The 18,636-nt window shown below is 36.5% G+C and overlaps 1 protein-coding gene across 3 annotated transcripts in view; it reads left to right on the top strand.

Moving 5' to 3' along the window:
* The window catches only part of LOC117339083 (protein slit-like), a 123,773-nt gene extending 111,349 nt beyond the window's left edge, over window positions 1–12,424 (top strand). Inside the window, exons 24-36 of one of the 3 annotated variants that reach the window (XR_004535058.1) lie at window positions 376–444; window positions 717–788; window positions 893–964; window positions 1,516–1,587; window positions 2,904–3,076; window positions 3,244–3,460; window positions 3,981–4,135; window positions 4,928–5,021; window positions 5,520–5,806; window positions 6,372–6,851; window positions 7,131–7,331; window positions 7,609–11,270; window positions 11,624–12,424. Coding sequence is in view for 2 of the 3 variants with exons in the window: in XM_033900462.1 (XP_033756353.1) it covers window positions 376–444; window positions 717–788; window positions 893–964; window positions 1,516–1,587; window positions 2,904–3,076; window positions 3,244–3,460; window positions 3,981–4,135; window positions 4,928–5,021; window positions 5,520–5,806; window positions 6,372–6,851; window positions 7,131–7,331; window positions 7,609–7,847 (2,131 nt within the window). In the remaining variant the exon portion in view is untranslated. Of the gene's footprint in view, window positions 1–375; window positions 445–716; window positions 789–892; window positions 965–1,515; window positions 1,588–2,903; window positions 3,077–3,243; window positions 3,461–3,980; window positions 4,136–4,927; window positions 5,022–5,519; window positions 5,807–6,371; window positions 6,852–7,130; window positions 7,332–7,608 lie in introns of all 3 variants that reach the window. The other 2 variants (XM_033900463.1, XM_033900462.1) reach the window with 2 other exon arrangements.
* Window positions 12,425–18,636: the final 6,212 nt, after the last annotated feature.

Raw genomic sequence — 18,636 nt, 5'->3', positions numbered from 1 at the left:
AATATACAACACAACCAAAACTTACATGATACTGTACATGATATTATCTACACCAAAGTGGAGGGTTTTTTTGTTTTTTTTTGTTTGTTTTAATTAGGAATAGGTAATTAATTGCATCCCATAGAAATTCCGTCATACTCCTCCCCTGTAATGTAAGTTTCCGTCTATCAAGCTATCAGATTTAGGACACTGTTATTGAGGGTTTTTAAATTGATGTTAATTACATAAATATTCATAACATGGATTCATTTTAAACAGTTTAGTGACAAGTAGTGTATATGCCTTCAGTACTGTAGCATCATTGTAGCATCAGAAAGGGTCCAGTGTAGTGTGACCATGTAAAGGGGGATAACTCTACCTGCATTATTGTTACAGGTACTTGGATGTAAACAACATAACCCATCTAAACATGGACATCAGCCAACTCAGCCAGCTCCAGCGACTGTAAGTCTTATCTCAAGTTCTCATTTAAACATGTGCTCGTCTGAAGGGTACATCTTTTGTTTTTTGTTCTGGTGTGTAAATTGAAATAAAATAAGTTAAAGATTATTGAAATGAATAGGTGTGATTTGTGAATCTATTTTCTGATGTAAATAATTTAAAAAATAGAAATTTACAAATGATTGAAATAAATGTCATTTGTCATTGAGTAATTGTCATTTGTTGATAAAAAAAAAGAAGAAATACCCAGAAAATATATGTTTTCTTTCCTACAGGGACCTGAGCAACAATAAGCTTGTAACACTACCAGAGAGCATCTTCTCCAACCTCACACAGTTATCAACCTTGTAAGTGTTATCTCCCTTAGTCTACTCTAGCCAAAAAATGACTTAAAAAATTACTGAACAAAGTTTTTAGATATCAACTAATCACTGAATATTTATACTTTCAGGATTTTGAGCTTTAATAAGCTAGAGTGTATGGCAGCTTCCAGCTTCTCTGGTCTCCGGCGACTGCGAATATTGTATGTATTTTTATTATCAATAAAAATCATGATTTTATTTCAAAGTCCTATCAGGCCTATATGATACAATTTTGATAAAAATTACAGAAAAGCGTATGCTTGTATTCTTATGGAAATCGTATGCTTCAATTGGTTTTCATTTTACTAGCCAACAGGGTGAAATATTTGTGTACATTTTTAAAATTGACAAAAAATAAGTCTAGAAAAGCAATGTATTTGGAATCGCAGTATAAAGTATGAGTGAAAAGCGTACTCACTTTTTTTTATCTACCTGATACATTATAAAATCTATGACTCAGTGATTCATGATTTCTGGAATCCCCAATGTATTTAGTCTAATCTTAGTTTGGCTGGGGTATTATCCACCAGTTTTGCTTGTCGTAACTGACAACAGGAGAGATATTTGATGCTGACATCATTTTTAAAAGTCATAAGAAAGAGTCCAGGACAGCGAGATAGTGTCAGACTTGATAGAGACTCTTATCGACCAGACATCAAATGTCCTTCAGAAGTTTCTACTTCTTTTCATCTTCGTTTTTTTTCATCTTTAGGTCTCTCCATGGAAACCAGCTGTCCACCATTCCATACAGCTCCTTCAATGATCTCGACTCTCTTACTCACTTGTAAGTGTATATACAGCTCTGTTAAGTCTATTTTTCTTAAAATTGGGAGATTTCTGATTAATGTTAAAGATTTTCTTAAATGAAAAATACAAATACTTGCATGTTGATGATGTTTTGCCTATATTGATAAATGTCGTTATTAATTACAATTTGATTAAAATATTAAGAATTCGCACAAAAGCATGCAGTTAATCATATGAAAGAGGTTTTAGTTTTGGATGTTTCTGGAAAATATTATGTGCTTGGTACTCTATAGGAAACTGCCATACTTGTCTGTGTAGCATCTTGTACTTGAGTAAAAGGATGTTCAATTAACACTATATCACTTCCTCTAATAAGGAGGTACCTCAAAATTAACACCAACCTACAAGAGTTCCTTCATATAAGGGTGGTTTTAGACCCTGAAATCTGTGAAAAATAAAGACGAACCCATCCTAGTGTGAATGAGTAGGTGTGACTGTTCAGCATCTGTTTTCCCAGGGGTCTGCCTTGTTACATCACAGTTCTTTGATATCATAGTGATAATTATCAAGGTTTAGCAATGCAGCTCTCATGTGCAGTTTTATGGCCTTTGGTTAGAACATTTTACCTTGTACTGTTTCAGGGCCTTTGATTAGAACATTTTACCTTGTACTGTTTCAGGGCCTTTGATTAGAACATTTTACCTTGTACTGTGTCAGGGCATCTGGTTAGAACATTTTACCTTGTACTGTGTCAGGGCCTTTGTTTAGAACATTTTACCTTGTACTGTTTCAGAGCCTTTGATTAGAACATTTTACCTTATACATGTACTGTTTCAGGGCATCTGGTTAGAACATTTTACCTTGTACTGTGTCAGGGCCTTTGTTTAGAACATTTTACCTTGTACTGTGTCAGGGCCTTTATTTAGAACATTTTACCTTGTACTGTGTCAGGGCCTTTGTTTAGAACATTTTACCTTGTACTGTGCCAGGGCCTTTGTTTGGAACATTTTACCTTGTACTGTGTCAGGGCCTTTGTTTAGAACATTTTACCTTGTATTGTGTCAGGGCCTTTCTTTAAAACATTCTACCTATTCTATTTTATGGCCTTTTGGTTGGAAGTTTGTGAAATTGGGTTAGAAAATTTTACCTTGTAATGTTTCAGGGACTTTGGTTGGAACTCTTTATCTGTTTACTGTTTCAGAGCTCTTAGTTAGAAATGTTTACAATGTACTGTTTCAGGGCCTTTGGTGAGAAATGTTTACAATGTACTGTTTCAGGGCCCTTGGTGAGAAATGTTTACAATGTACTGTTTCAGGGCCCTTGGTGAGAAATGTTTACAATGTACTGTTTCAGGGCCCTTGGTGAGAACCCCTTATACTGTGACTGTAACCTGAAGTGGCTTGTTGACTACATAAAAAATGATTACATGGAGCCTGGGATAGCCGGCTGTGCAGGACCAGTCTCTATGGTTAACAAACTCATATTGACCACTCCACCAGCGGCATTCCAGTGCAGTCAGACTGCAGGTAATTCACTTCACTTTGCTGAAGAGAAAAAAAAATATGACACAATATTTGAAAAAAAAAATGAATGTGATTCCTGTCTGATAATTTTGGAAACATATCAACATTTAAGTTTGAAAAGTTGAATATATATATAATCAATTCATGAATTATCTTGATTTTATCCTCAGATCCAGACAGTGTGGCAGTTGCTGCTAAGTGTAATGCCTGTCACCAGAACCCCTGTCTCCATAATGGAATTTGTAGAATCAGGGACTTCAAAAACTTCACCTGTGACTGCACACCTGGTTACCATGGGCAACGATGTGAAAATGAAATCAACGCCTGTTTTGGAAATCCATGCATGAATGATGGACACTGTGAAGTCCTCAACCATGGAAGGTTCAAGTAAGCTGTAATTTATCAATAGTTAAAATGAACAGTTACTAAAGTCTTGTAAATTGTCTGCTTTAAACTTGTATAACAGATAAACTAACAGTTAATAAATTATACTTTTAGCTTTTGAGAGCATATTTATACACTTGATATGTGTTTTGTAATATTTAGTTTGAAATTATATCTCATATTGACAAACATAGTTTTAAAAACCATATACATTTATCATATGTCATATATGTTTTTTTTCATTGCATTATTTTGATTTCATTTAAAAAAAAAATAATTCATTGGTGAGTTTACATCTCCTGATATTAACTTGTAAAACTTTCTGTTAGCATAACAATTCTTGCTTTTGCTTTGTGCATAACAGTTTTTTGTTTTGATTGTTTTTATTTCTTTTCTTTTTCCTTCTTTGCGGAGAGACTGTCCTAATCGCAGACAGCGCTGTCCATGTTGTAAAGATCAGTAGAGTTGATTATAACATATGTTTACCTAACCACTTATTAACCGAATCCCAATTTTATTGTAGCTCCTCTACTTTCAGCTGCCGGTGTCGGGCAGGTTTTGAAGGTGAGCGATGTTCCATCAACATTAATGACTGCAAGACAAACTCCTGTCTGAACGGTGCTACCTGTATCGACATGGTTGAGGGATTCTCTTGCCAATGTGCAATGGGCTACAAAGGTAACATTTCTATAATAAATTAGGCATGGGTTAATATTGAAACTTAATTACACTAAATCATCTTATTGATTAAATCAGGGGGTTTGTCCTAATGTCCTTAATTATTATATTTCTACAATTTTGGCCACCAGATATCACAGACGAGTCCTAGAAATAAAAAAATAACACCCATAAGATGTCTCTAGCATCACTGACGAGTCCTCGAAATAAAAAAAATAACACCCATATGATGTCCCTAGCATCACTGACGAGTCCTTGAAATAGAAAAACGTCTGTATGATGTCCCTAGCACCACCGAGAAATCCTCGAAATATAAAACACCCATATGATGTCCCTAGCATCACTGCCGAGTCCTCGAAATATAAAATACCTGTAGGTGTCCCTAGCATCACAGACGAGTCCTAGAAATTTAAAACACTAGTGTGATGTCCCTAGCATCACTGACGAGTCCTAGGAATGTAAAACACTTGTATAATACAGATTTAAATCATTGATTAGCATACACTTTATTTAATACTTAATTGCTATTCAAAGTTGCTGATTATTTGTGTTTGTCTCTGAAGCCTTCTATGATCTTAGTCATTGAAGTTAATTATTAGACCTTTAGCCACTGACCTTTCATTCAATGAATAGATTCTATCAAATGTTTTGGCCAGTTAGAGTCATATATCTTCACTTTAAGTTTGATTTCTGATTATAGGATTTATTCAGCTGTTATGTATTTATATGTTAACTAAATTTAATTTCAAGATTTAAGATAAATATGTTAACAAATGATCTTTTACTTTGTAGGCAAGTCCTGTGAGCACGAAATACAGTATTGTACCGGCGAAGAGAATTATTGTCAGAACGGAGCTATGTGTGTTCCACTGGACTCCGATTACAGGTAACAGAACTTTACAATCAAACCTTTTGCTAGCAATTTTTTCCAATAAAAATCTAGAATATGTCAGCTGATGCCATTGTGTAAGTTTTGCTCTTTACCTGAAGTCACTTAGATTTCCTAGATGTTAGTATCAGCATTCATATATTGTTATTGCCTGTTCTGCTGTCTTAGTTCAAATACAGATGAGTTATGTGGAATCGGTCAACTGGTGTTATATGCATCTTTAAGTTATAGGAGAGAGTATATATGTTATAGCAATATAGACTTCTCAAAGTGGTTCACAAAACAGGACACAACACAGTAAAGTATCTTGTTCAAGGATACAACACAGTAAAGTATCTTGTTCAAGGATACAACACAGTAAAGTATCTTGTTCAAGGATACAACACAGCGTTCGTGCCTGGACTCGAACTAGCGATCATCCTACCACAAGACCACCGTGCGTCCATTTTCATATTTAATAGTGGTATTAAGAGGTTTTTTTTTATATCGTTTCAGATGTGAATGTACAGCAGGTTACACAGGGAAGAACTGTACAGATGACATTGACGACTGTCTGTCGCACATCTGTCAAAATGGGGCACAATGTGTCGACCTTCTGGGAAAATACACCTGCACCTGTCTCCGTGGCTACACCGGCAAGTACTGTGAGATCCCTCCAATCAACATATACTACAGTAACGACTACTCTGCTCCAGGAGCCTGCCGTAACCATGAGTGTCAGAACAATGGAGTCTGCTACAAACCCAAGGGATCTCAGGACTACATGTGTCAATGTGCCCCAGGTGAGAAATTAGCTCGTTAGGTCAAGTGTCTGAGAGGAAATCCACAAGCATATGCAAATTAAGTGATTCTTGTATCAGGAAAAAAACAATTTCGATCTTGTCTTCAATATTTGAATGTATTGCTATCATTATTATCTATAGAAATTTGTTTTGACATTTTAGTATCTTGTTCTGCACTATTTAGAGAGTAAAGATATGACTCAGTTTCCAATTTCATTGTTCTGGCCATCTGATCTATAGAAATTGATAGAGAACATCACTAATTAGATTTATATGACCTGTGTCATCATTGAACCAGAAGCTTACACTTCTGGAACGCCTGGTCCGATTCTTACACTTTTCAAGGCTAGCAATGTTAATATTCCTTTAGTTAATAGGCGTGTTTTAATTTTATCAATATTGAAGCAGAATTGATTTTAAGTGTACACTCATGTTTTCTCCTGTTTTCAAATATCAAGGGATTCTTGACATCTTAATAGTTATTTATAATAAGTGGGTTATCAATGCGGAGATCAAGATGATTACGCGAAGAATGAGAACTTAAAGGATATTGGTATTATTTCAGGATTCTCCGGAAAGATGTGTGAGAAGATGACCAGTGTATCCTTCCTAGATACTGACTCTTACATCCAATGGCCTAAATTAGACTTTGAGTCTTGGGTTAATATCACCATCGTCATGAAAACCCAGTCAGACTCTGGCCTTATATTCTACACAGGACAGGAACAGCATTTAGCCGTGGAGCTGTTCCGTGGCCGAGTGGGCATCAGTTTTTATGTGGGAAACACACCTACTTCTACAATGTTTAGTTACATCTTTAGCTATGTCGAGGTAAATGATGACAGGATTCACTATATCGAGTTGATGCTGAACCGACGTAATTTTACCATGAGAGTAGACGGAGGAGTGTCACGTTCTGTTGTCAACCAGGGTAACCGTGATTTTCTGGACATCAATGACGATGTCTACTTTGGGGGTCTGCCAACAGATGTCAGTGCTCGGGCACGAAGTAAATTTCACATTAGGAGTGAATCAAGTTTTAGAGGTAAGTAAAAGTATAACATTTAGTCATGTGATATATTGGAATGTGTAACTGAAATCAGAGTTTAAAAGGTTTCTTAACAATCCTATTGAGGACTACCTATTAGCAAGTTTAAGTTAATCATAAGGCTACATATATCAAACTTTTGGTGTTTCATGATATCTTCCTACTGTGAGATGTTTAAAGCTTGAAAGTTGTAGGAATGTTTTGGAATTTTATTGGGAATTGTTATGTTTGACTAACGGTAGATATACTGATTTATTGATTTATCTTTATCAACAGGTTGCTACCAGTCCGTGTACGTTAACAACAAACTAATGGATTTCATGTCGTCTAAGTTAAACCGCAAGATAATGCCAGGCTGTAAGGTCGACCCCTGTCTCAACCACCAATGTCAGAAGGGCCGCTGTAAACCCCGTAAGAAGCGTCAGGGTTACAGATGCAAGTGTACCAACGGATATTCAGGTCGCTTCTGTGATGTCGGTAGGTTAAGACAGGGAGAGAAATATGATCAGATGTCTTTACTTCATCTATGTTTCTACAACAATTCCGTTTTAATGATTTTAATTCATGAAGGACCATGATAAAATACTGAAATTTATATCAAGATTTTTCCCCTTGGAAATTGTCCCTTCAAGCAGAAAATATTCGACTGGCATTCATAGTAAATTGTGTGTATAAATTGAGTAACAGTTTTCTCTGTTTGGTTGCATATGTAATGTATATGTCTAACTAATAATTTCTTTGTTTTGAATTCCAGGGCCAACCTGCCGTCCTAAAGTTTTCAGAAGTTATTATACACATCCAAAGACAAATTGTAAATCCCGTACTCGGATAAAGTTCCGCCGATGCCAAGGATCATGTGGAAATGGTTGCTGTAAACCAAAGAAAATTAAAAGTCGGAAGATAAGATTGTACTGTCAAAATGGAACCAGCTATATGTACAAAATACAAATCATTCGCAGATGCGGTTGTCAACGGTGTTCATTTTCAAATTAGATATATCATAAATCAGCTGATTAATTTCAAAGAGGAGCTAGATAATGTCTTCCACAGGTGTAGAAAAGACATTATCTGTGAAGAAGGTTGCCATTAGAATATGATCCAGCTCATATTTAAGTCTGAAAATGTGATTTAGATAATTAAAATATTGAATGGTTCAAAGTGGTCTTGACCTAGACTCTGGTCACGGCACCAGGCTCCTTTGAGTTATTGAATGAATCCTGGTCACGGCACCAAAATTGTATTTATATACTGGTTTCACAATGGACAGTTAACACACTTTCGTTACCTCTCAAGTCAAACTGAACTTCACATCAACGATGAGAAGAAAGCTAGGATTTCTGGGACCCCTGAAGAAAATGGCACGCTCTACATAACTGCCTTGTCTGTTTTGACGGATTGCTGATATACGTGTGTGGTAAACTAACACACATGAGAGACAGTGGAGGTTAATTGTAAAGTTTCAAAAGTGTGAGAATTTTATAGAAACACTTTGACCCATGCTGAATAAGGGGAAGCAAAGACATATCCACACATATCCACACATTTTCTTCTGTGACCCTGAATACTTAATTGTAAATATACAATGACAGTGTAGGTGGCAGTGTTTAATTACGAAGCTATCTTTTGTACAGGAAATTGCATGCGGCTGTTTCATGTAAACAAGTACTTTTCACCTACCTACGCATTTCTTGGAATATTTGGTGTACATGGATATATAATAAGAAGTGTGTGCATACAGAATTTAATCATGTGATTGTTTAATCAATTGTGCTGTGAGAAGTAACAGGTTGCCACTTTATATTAGGTGGTGTGTGGATATGAGTGCCAAGCAGACAACCAGAGGGTAATTCAATCAGTGACTCCACCAGTGTTAGGCTCAATGGTTGGAGAATATACGGGGATGTCATCGGTAAAATTGTTGATAAAGGAAGACAACAATTTCAGACTACAAAATGTGATGTACATTTCTGTGGTCATTATCAACTTAAGCCAGCCAGTAAACTGTTAATCTTATTATGATGTATATTTAACATTTTGTGAATGTGCGATAAAAGAGACACTCCCAACAAATGTCAGACGATATTTCTTTATGTATGTATTTGTGTAACATATGTACATATGTTTCTGATAATATATCTATTTATACAACAGTTACATGTATCATTCATGGATTGATTTGTGGTGACCACAGGTCAGTCTTGAAGTGACCATTGGTCAGTAGTATATGTTGACTGGGCTGTAATATCATGTATATACGTGTAGCTATGATTCTACTGACTCGTTCGTTAGTGGACCATACAGGTAAAGTGGTCAGAATTAATCAACACCTGAATTGCATTAATACTGCAGTTAAGATTTCCATATGATATATCAATAATTTAATGTTTGATTTCAATTTTTGATATCTATTTCACTTTTACTTAACACCTTTTTTTATAATGAATACAAATTTTAGATAAAAGGATGACTGATACTGTAAAGATAGGACAATTTCAGAAGCAACACCTATATCAACATTGTCCAGGACCTGTTGACTTTTTAAAAACTGTTTTCATTTCAATGAAGTGCTTTTAGTCGAAGTGGGCACTGATGCCTTGCAGACATTTTCTAGTCTTTATCTGAAGTCATCAGAGAAATGCTTTTTACAAACAGACAGTGAGTGAATATAGATATTACACGATGTGTTATTATTTTGAGATTATCAAGAGAAGATACACATTATAGCTACTGGTACATACATAGGTACAGTTATATGCTGGCCATTTTAACAACAGAAAGTATCAGAAAGATGTCTTGATGTCCTTCTAAATTAATAATTGTCATTTAAAAAATATAACTCCTTGTTTTAAGTTTAAGTTTTAAATGTTCATAGCTCATATTTTAAACCCAAGTCATACTTTTGTTGATTTTTTGTTAATTTAAACTTTGGGCACGTGAAGGGTAAGAAGATCAATATGATGTCTAACTACTGTAGGTTGTACATTTTGTTTGTTTTTAAATTCATATTGTTTATATTTCATTTAGTGTTTCAAGACACAGAGTCAAGAAAACATAAAATTCATATTTCATTCATCGATTTATCAAACAGAACTTACAGATGTGTCATTATGATGTGGAATATTAATTTGATATTGTTGTATTGCATGCTATCAGTTTTGTAGGTAAGGTGCACATATTTGCATGTTAAGATGGACTAACATTACATCAAATCACATATATACCATCAACGTTGTTACTTTTTCTAGTAGTAAGACAGTCTAACTTGTATCCCTGATTAACTCCATAATAATTTAGAAAAAGAGAAAACATAACATCATAAGTTAAAGTCGATAATATTGTCTGTGTCCTGCAGATATTTACTTTGAAATGGCCATCATCTGTGTTGAAAATTCTTTACTAATGGCTTGCTCGTTAGTGTAATTGTTTCTGCTGATGATAAAATTAATGTAAAAGTAAATTCAAAATTGATTAGACGGTGAAGGTATTTAACACGGACCAGTATCTAATATTCATACCCTTCACATTTGCTATCCACGTGGTCTCTCCCAGTTTTTACAGAGTCCTATGATATCACAAAATAAAACATTAATTGTAATGAAACAAGGAAATGTATGTTCTTCGGGGAAAAAATCAATCTTTATTAAAAATGTATAGTGTGTATCAAATCCTGTGGAATCGGAAAAGTTTCATAAGTTGCAATCAAATATGAGTTTTGTTTGTCCTCAGAACTTAAAATGCCGTTTGAATGAAGTGATGCTGACTGATATGCCATCAGATATGTTCATTTTATCTCCGGACTTCTTCTCTAACAAAGGAAAGGTTTACAAAAAGCTTGTTAGTGTTTTATTTGTACTGTTCTATTTTAATTGAATTATTGTTTTATTTGTTACATTGGAATTCGACAATGTTCATTTCTTTTAAAAGCAGCTACATTGAATTTTTGTTAATATGTTTTATTAATCCTTTCCTGAAAGATTTTTGTTCTGTTTAATTCCAAATAAACAGTGATTACGGGGGAGGATGGTAATACACTATGGAGAGACAATACCACGCAGATCTTTATTAATCTTGTTAATCTCTGCTGAATAAAGATTTTAATCTGTTCTGACTGAAGGAAGATTTTCGTGAACAACAAAGTCATCAATCAAATATAATAACTAATTGGTTGGTTTAAGATTTAACCAAGTCCCTCCCTATGAGATAATTAAGACAAGCCCCTTCCTCTCCATAGTATAGGACAAGCCTCTCGCTCCCTAGAGGATAGGACAATCCCCTCCCTCCCTATAAGATAGTACAAGACAAGTTCCCTTCCTAGAGGTAAGGACAATCCACTCACTACCTAGAGGATAGGACAAGCCCCTCCCCATAAGATAGGACAAGACCCTTATAGGATAAGACAAGTTCCCTTCCCTAGAGGTAAGGACAAGCCCCTCCCTCCATATAGGATAGGACAAGCCCCTTCCTCTCTATAGTATAGGACAAGCCTCTCGCTCCCTAGAGGATAGGACAAGCCCCTCCCTCCCTATAAGATAGGACAAGACCCTTATAGGATAAAACAAGTTCCCTTCCAAGAGGTAAGGACAAGCCCCTTACTCCCTCCATATAGGATAGGACAATCCACTCACTACCAAGAGGATAGGACAATCCACTCACTACCAAGAGGATAGGACAAGCCCTCACTCCCTATAAGATAGGACAAGACCCTCCCTATAGGATAGGAAAAAACCCTCCCTCCCTATAGTATAGGAAAAACCCCTCCCTCCCTATAGGATAGGACTCACCCCTCACTCCCTATTGGATAGAATACAATGGTGAGTCCTTAATTGTTGAAGCAAAGTCTTAGTTTTTACAAGAGTAGTCATTCTGTATTTGCCACGTCATTATGATTTTGATTTAAAATCCCCTTTCCCCACCCCTTCCCTGAATTCTAAAGGACTTCAATTAATATTGGTCACTTAACACCAGTTGCAATAATACTAACGTTTTCACATCAGTAAGCAATTTTGACTTTGGTTTTTAAAAGTAGTGAACTAAAAGGTTAAGTATGATAATGTTTGTCTGTACCAACATTGTTTTCTTCGTTAGTGATATTTGTCAGCTCTAGACAAGAGAAATACTTCATATTCTCAGAACATACGTTGTGTTTCCTGTATGTTATTGGTGATATTTGTCGACACTTGAGGAATTATTTAGATTCTCAATGCATTTGTAAAACGTAACGTGTTTACGTTTGTCGGAAAATGACAAAGAAATAATTCAGATTCTCAGTATAGTTGTAACTTTTCTTGGTGTCAGTCAGTACTAGGTAATTCAATATGAGTAGATAAGTCTGTACTTTGTTCCAACCCTCAATGTTAACGACTTTTTGTGAATGATAATTTGATCTGTGTGGGTGGATCGATGTCAAATGTTGGATGTAAACTAACGCAACCAGTAACCTGGTCAGTTACATGTAGACAAAAAAACACAGTCAAGTCGTACTGTTAACAAAACAACTTACATTACAATCAGCTGATTAATCAGCTGATAATCTGTCATCGTATATAAAATAAATTTTATTTTATAATGTTCGTGTTGTGTTCAGGTTATTCTGTAGTTTGTGATGTTTCCCCTCAGAGATTTGGTTATAAACCGTTACTGTAATACATTCATGGTATTCACCGTCACCGTTACTGTTATACGTTCATGGTATTCACCGTTACTGTTATACGTTCATGGTATTCACCGTTACTGTTATACGTTCATGGTATTCACCGTTACTGTTATACGTTCATGGTATTCACCGTTACTGTTATACGTTCATGGTATTCACCGTTACTGTTATACGTTCATGGTATTCACCGTTACTGTTATACGTTCATGGTATTCACCGTTACTGTTATACGTTCATGGTATTCACCGTTACTGGTATACGATTATGGTATTCACCGTCACCGTTACTGTTATACGTTCATGGTATTCACCGTTACTGTAATACATTCGTGGTATTCACCGTTACTGTTATACGTTCATGGTATTCACCGTTACTGTTATACGTTCATGGTATTCACTGTTACTGTTATACGTTCATGGTATTCACCGTTACTGTTATACGTTTATGGTATTCACCGTCACCGTTACTGTTATACGTTCATGGTATTCACCGTTACTGTAATACATTCGTGGTATTCACCGTTACTGTTATACGTTCATGGTATTCACCGTTACTGTAATACATTCATGGTATTCACCGTTACTGTAATACATTCATGGTATTCACCGTTACTGTTATACGTTCATGGTATTCGCCTTTACTGTTATACGTTCATGGTATTCACCATCACCGTTACTGTTATACGTTCATGGTATGCACCATTACTGTTATACGTTCATGGTATTCACTGTTACTGCTATACGTTCATGGTATTCGCCGTTACTGCTATACGTTCATGGTATTCACCGTTACTGTTAGACGTTCATGGTATTCACCGTTACTGTTATACGTTCATGGTATTCACCGTTACTGTTATACGTTCGTGGTATTCACCGTCACTGTTATACGTTCGTGGTATTCACCGTTACTGTTATACGTTCGTGGTATTCACCGTTACTGTTATACGTTCATGGTATTCACCGTCACTGTTATACGTTCGTGGTATTCACTGTTATACGTTCATGGTATTCACCGTCACTGTTATACGTTCGTGGTATTCACTGTTATACGTTCATGGTATTCACCGTCACTGTTATACGTTCGTGGTATTCACTGTTATACGTTCATGGTATTCACCGTCACTGTTATACGTTCGTGGTATTCACTGTTATACGTTCATGGTATTCACCATCACTGTTATACGTTCGTGGTATTCACCGTCACTGTTATACGTTCGTGGTATTCACCGTCACTGTTATACGTTCGTGGTATTCACCGTCACTGTTATACGTTCGTGGTATTCACCGTTACTGTAATACGTTCATGGTATTCACTGTCACTGTTATACGTTCATGGTATGCAACGTTACTGTTATACGTTCATGGTATTCACCGTCACTGTTATACGTTCATGGTATTCACCGTTACTGTTATACGTTCGTGGTATTCACCATTACTGTTATACGTTCGTGGTATTCACCATCACTGTAATACGTTCATGGTATTCACCGTCACTGTTATACGTTCGTGGTATTCACCGTCACTGTTATACGTTCATGGTATTCACCGTCACTGTTATACGTTCATGGTATTCACCATTATTGTTATACGTTCATGGTATTCACCGTTACTGTTATACGTTCATGGTATTCACTGTTATACGTTCATGGTATTCACCATTACTGTTATACGTTCATGGTATTCACCGTTACTGTTATACGTTCATGGTATTCACCGTTACTGTTATACGTTCATGGTATTCACCGTCACTGTTATACGTTCATGGTATTCACCGTTACTGTTATACGTTCGTGGTATTCACCGTCACTGTTATACGTTCGTGGTATTCACCGTTACTGTAATACGTTCATGGTATTCACTGTCACTGTTATACGTTCATGGTATTCACCGTCACTGTTATACGTTCGTGGTATTCACTGTTATACGTTCATGGTATTCACCGTCACTGTTATACGTTCATGGTATTCACCATTACTGTTATACGTTCGTGGTATTCACCGTCACTGTAATACGTTCATGGTATTCACCGTCACTGTTATACGTTCGTGGTATTCACCGTTACTGTTATACGTTCGTGGTATTCACCGTCACTGTTATACGTTCGTGGTATTCACCGTCACTGTTATACGTTCGTGGTATTCACTGTCACTGTTATACGTTCGTGGTATTCACTGTCACTGTTATACGTTCATGGTATGCAACGTTACTGTTATACGTTCATGGTATTCACCGTCACTGTTATACGTTCATGGTATTCACTGTCACTGTTATACGTTCATGGTATGCAACGTTACTGTTATACGTTCATGGTATTCACCGTCACTGTTATACGTTCATGGTATTCACCGTTACTGTTATACGTTCGTGGTATTCACCATTACTGTTATACGTTCGTGGTATTCACCGTCACTGTAATACGTTCATGGTATTCACCGTCACTGTTATACGTTCGTGGTATTCACCGTCACTGTTATACGTTCATGGTATTCACCGTTACTGTTATACGTTCGTGGTATTCACTGTTACTGCTAAACGTTCGTGGTATTCACCGTCACTGTTATACGTTCGTGGTATTCACCATTACTGTTATACGTTCATGGTATTCACTGTTACTGTTATACGTTCATGGTATTCACCGTTACTGTTATACGTTCATGGTATTCACCGTCACTGTTATACGTTCATGGTATTCACTGTTACTGTTATACGTTCATGGTATTCGCCATTACTGTTATACGTTCATGGTATTCACCGTTACTGTTATACGTTCGTGGTATTCACTGTTACTGCTAAACGTTCGTGGTATTCACCGTCACTGTTATACGTTCGTGGTATTCCCCGTCACTGTTATACGTTCATGGTATTCACTGTTACTGTTATACGTGGTATTCACCGATACTGTTATACGTTCATGGTATTCACCATTACTGTTATACGTTCATGGTATTCCCCGTCACTGTTATACGTTCATGGTATTCACTGTTACTGTTATACGTTCATGGTATTCACCGTTACTGTTATACGTTCATGGTATTCACCGTCACTGTTATACATTCATGGTATTCACCGTTACTGTTATACGTTCGTGGTATTCACCATTACTGTTATACGTTCGTGGTATTCACCGTCACTGTAATACGTTCATGGTATTCACCGTCACTGTTATACGTTCGTGGTATTCACCGTCACTGTTATACGTTCATGGTATTCACCGTTACTGTTATACGTTCGTGGTATTCACTGTTACTGCTAAACGTTCGTGGTATTCACCGTCACTGTTATACGTTCGTGATATTCACCATTACTGTTATACGTTCATGGTATTCACCGTTACTGTTATACGTTCGTGGTATTCACCGTCACTGTTATACGTTCGTGGTATTCACCGTTACTGTAATACGTTCATGGTATTCGCCATTACTGTTATACGTTCATAGTATTCACCGTTACTGTTATACGTTCATGGTATTCACCATTACTGTTATACGTTCGTGGTATTCACTGTTACTGCTAAACGTTCGTGGTATTCACCGTCACTGTTATACGTTCGTGGTATTCCCCGTCACTGTTATACGTTCATGGTATTCACTGTTACTGTTATACGTTCATGGTATTCACTGTTACTGTTTTACGTGGTATTCACCGATACTGTTAAACGTTCGTGGTATTCACCATTACTGTTATACGTTCATGGTATTCCCCGTCACTGTTATACGTTCATGGTATTCACTGTTACTGTTATACGTTCATGGTATTCACCGTTACTGTTATACGTTCATGGTGTTCGCCGTTACTGTTATACGTTCATGGTATTTACCGTTACTGTTATACGTTCATGGTATTCACCGTTACTGTTATACGTTCATGGTATTCACCGTTACTGCTCGGGGGGGGGGGGGGGGTCAATTTCAGTTGAAATTATCTCTTTTTGTGAGAATATTATAAAACAAGCAAGCTGGGTATTGCTTTAACTGGAGCAATACATGTTCCCTAACGGCCTCGCTAAAAATAGTAACCTTGACCTTGACCCAAACTAAGTTACACACTAACTTTCACCAACATACTTTGAAGCATGACTTGAGACAAGTGCGGAACACTGGTGTACAGACGGACGGGGAGGAAACCTATAGTATCCCCGGTGTCACCGGAAGGGGACTAATAAAGGGACGCCGACGTGTACATGAGGCTAGAACGAGGGTAAAATACGAACAAAAGACGATACAGAGAATGAGACAATGTGATCCGGTAGAGAAAGCGTCTTCTGCTTCATTAGGTACGACCCCTATAGATTTAGGTCAAGGTTAGTGATACATTAAAATAAGAATCGAGATGACATTTGGGTCACGTGATACACAACGCACAGGGAAATAGGATATATAATTTTATGAATGACACCCATGACACTTCTACAATAGGTTTCATCATTCATCGAAACCTTATTGAAATGTTTTTTAATAGCAGTTTGGCATTTATCACAAGGATCATGATTAATGTGGAACAAGCTATTGAATATCAAATCAACTGTGACATTTAAACACCGTAGTTAGGAGAGCGGTGTCATATCGCACAAGGAAACATAAGTATTTCCGAATGATACCATTGATGTCCACTATTAAACTTGATCATGTTTTTCATATTTTCGCATCTCTCGAAATCTGGTGTTAATTTTCTTTTCTATCCGTAGTCGACACGATCACGGAAATCGTGATAATAGGCGCAAAGCCCTGAATATCGAATGAACTGGGACATGTAAAGGCCAGATAACACACCGTTATTATACCTATAGGTAGAGACCTATATTAATATAGGTCTCTGCTATAGGTGAACCTGAAGAACTTCGCAAGGTCCCCTTCAATATTCAAGTCTATCGACATATTCTCGGGTACCACAATAATCGTAACTTCCCTTTTCGCGGTTGGTTATTTGTATACGAGAGAGGTTATACTGAGAAGCACTAAAATAACAGAATAGGTATCGAAGACGTTGCTAAGTGTAAATTACATTGTATGGAAAATAATGAGGATGTTTTGTCGTTAAATAACAAAATCTTTATGTGTTTGTTAATGTATCATGTTGAAATATCTATATAAAAAAGCATGTAGATTACACACGAGCGAACGATAAAAAAAACAAGAATCATTCCTTATAAGTATTTACATTTTAACATGTTTTTGATTAATGTAATCAAAAAATTAAATCGGCATTCCAGCGTCATTCCAATTTGGCGGGAAAAGTTATCAGCAGCAGTAATACACAATATATAGTTCCACAGTAGCATTTTTTATTCGATTCCTGCAAGATGTTTCACACGTTTATTTTTTCATTGTTATATTTTAATTAATTCTATCATATTCCATTGATATTTTATTTGGGGAAAAAGTCAAAACAGAAACGAAAATAGCCATTGCGCATTCACACTAACTGCGCATATGTGCACCGGTTCGGCTATGAACACTGTATTCCTACGCGTCAAATTTTATGTTTACACATTGTACACGATGTTTTCGTTATAAAGGTCATATAACGAACTTACACATGGAATGTCAATATATAATCGTAAACAACTCCACATTTCAAAGAGTCTATTGGCTGGTATTCACAAATTACACAATAGCTGGACTACCAAACTGTATAATCGTGATTATCTTATTATTTTGTATCTAATGGTAATATTGATATGATAGGATGTGGCGTCGCTTTATTTCGCTTGTCGGTTCGCTTTACACAACCGTTTCAATTACAGTCTTGCCAATCACAGGATATGTTTTGTTGGTTATATATCCACATTGGTAACAGTTCCTGTCGACTATGTAACAACCAAGTAATGTATTTGGTGATTCAAAGATCACCAGATAAAAGGGGAAGAAATAATTCTCAGAACAAAATATTGTACAAAAGACAGTATATATTAGCACTTTCCAATACAAATTAAGAAAATATTTCTTTGTTTGCTGCATGGTTTATCGCCCCTTGAACATCCAGTGACATTTGTAAGTTCTTGTAGTAGTTGGTGGCTACCTCGCTGAACAACATACGCCACCTGAATGCCATCTAGAGCAATTGGAGTTTGTGTGGCCCAAGGACATAACCACGACATCATAGACCGCCCGTTTCTCGACTTCGGTAGAAA

This window comes from Pecten maximus, chromosome 12 (assembly GCF_902652985.1).
Source record: "Pecten maximus chromosome 12, xPecMax1.1, whole genome shotgun sequence".
Lineage (NCBI taxonomy): Eukaryota > Metazoa > Mollusca > Bivalvia > Pectinida > Pectinidae > Pecten > Pecten maximus.
The sequence above is the reverse complement of the archived record's forward strand: the minus strand, read 5'-3'. Positions and strand labels throughout refer to the sequence as shown.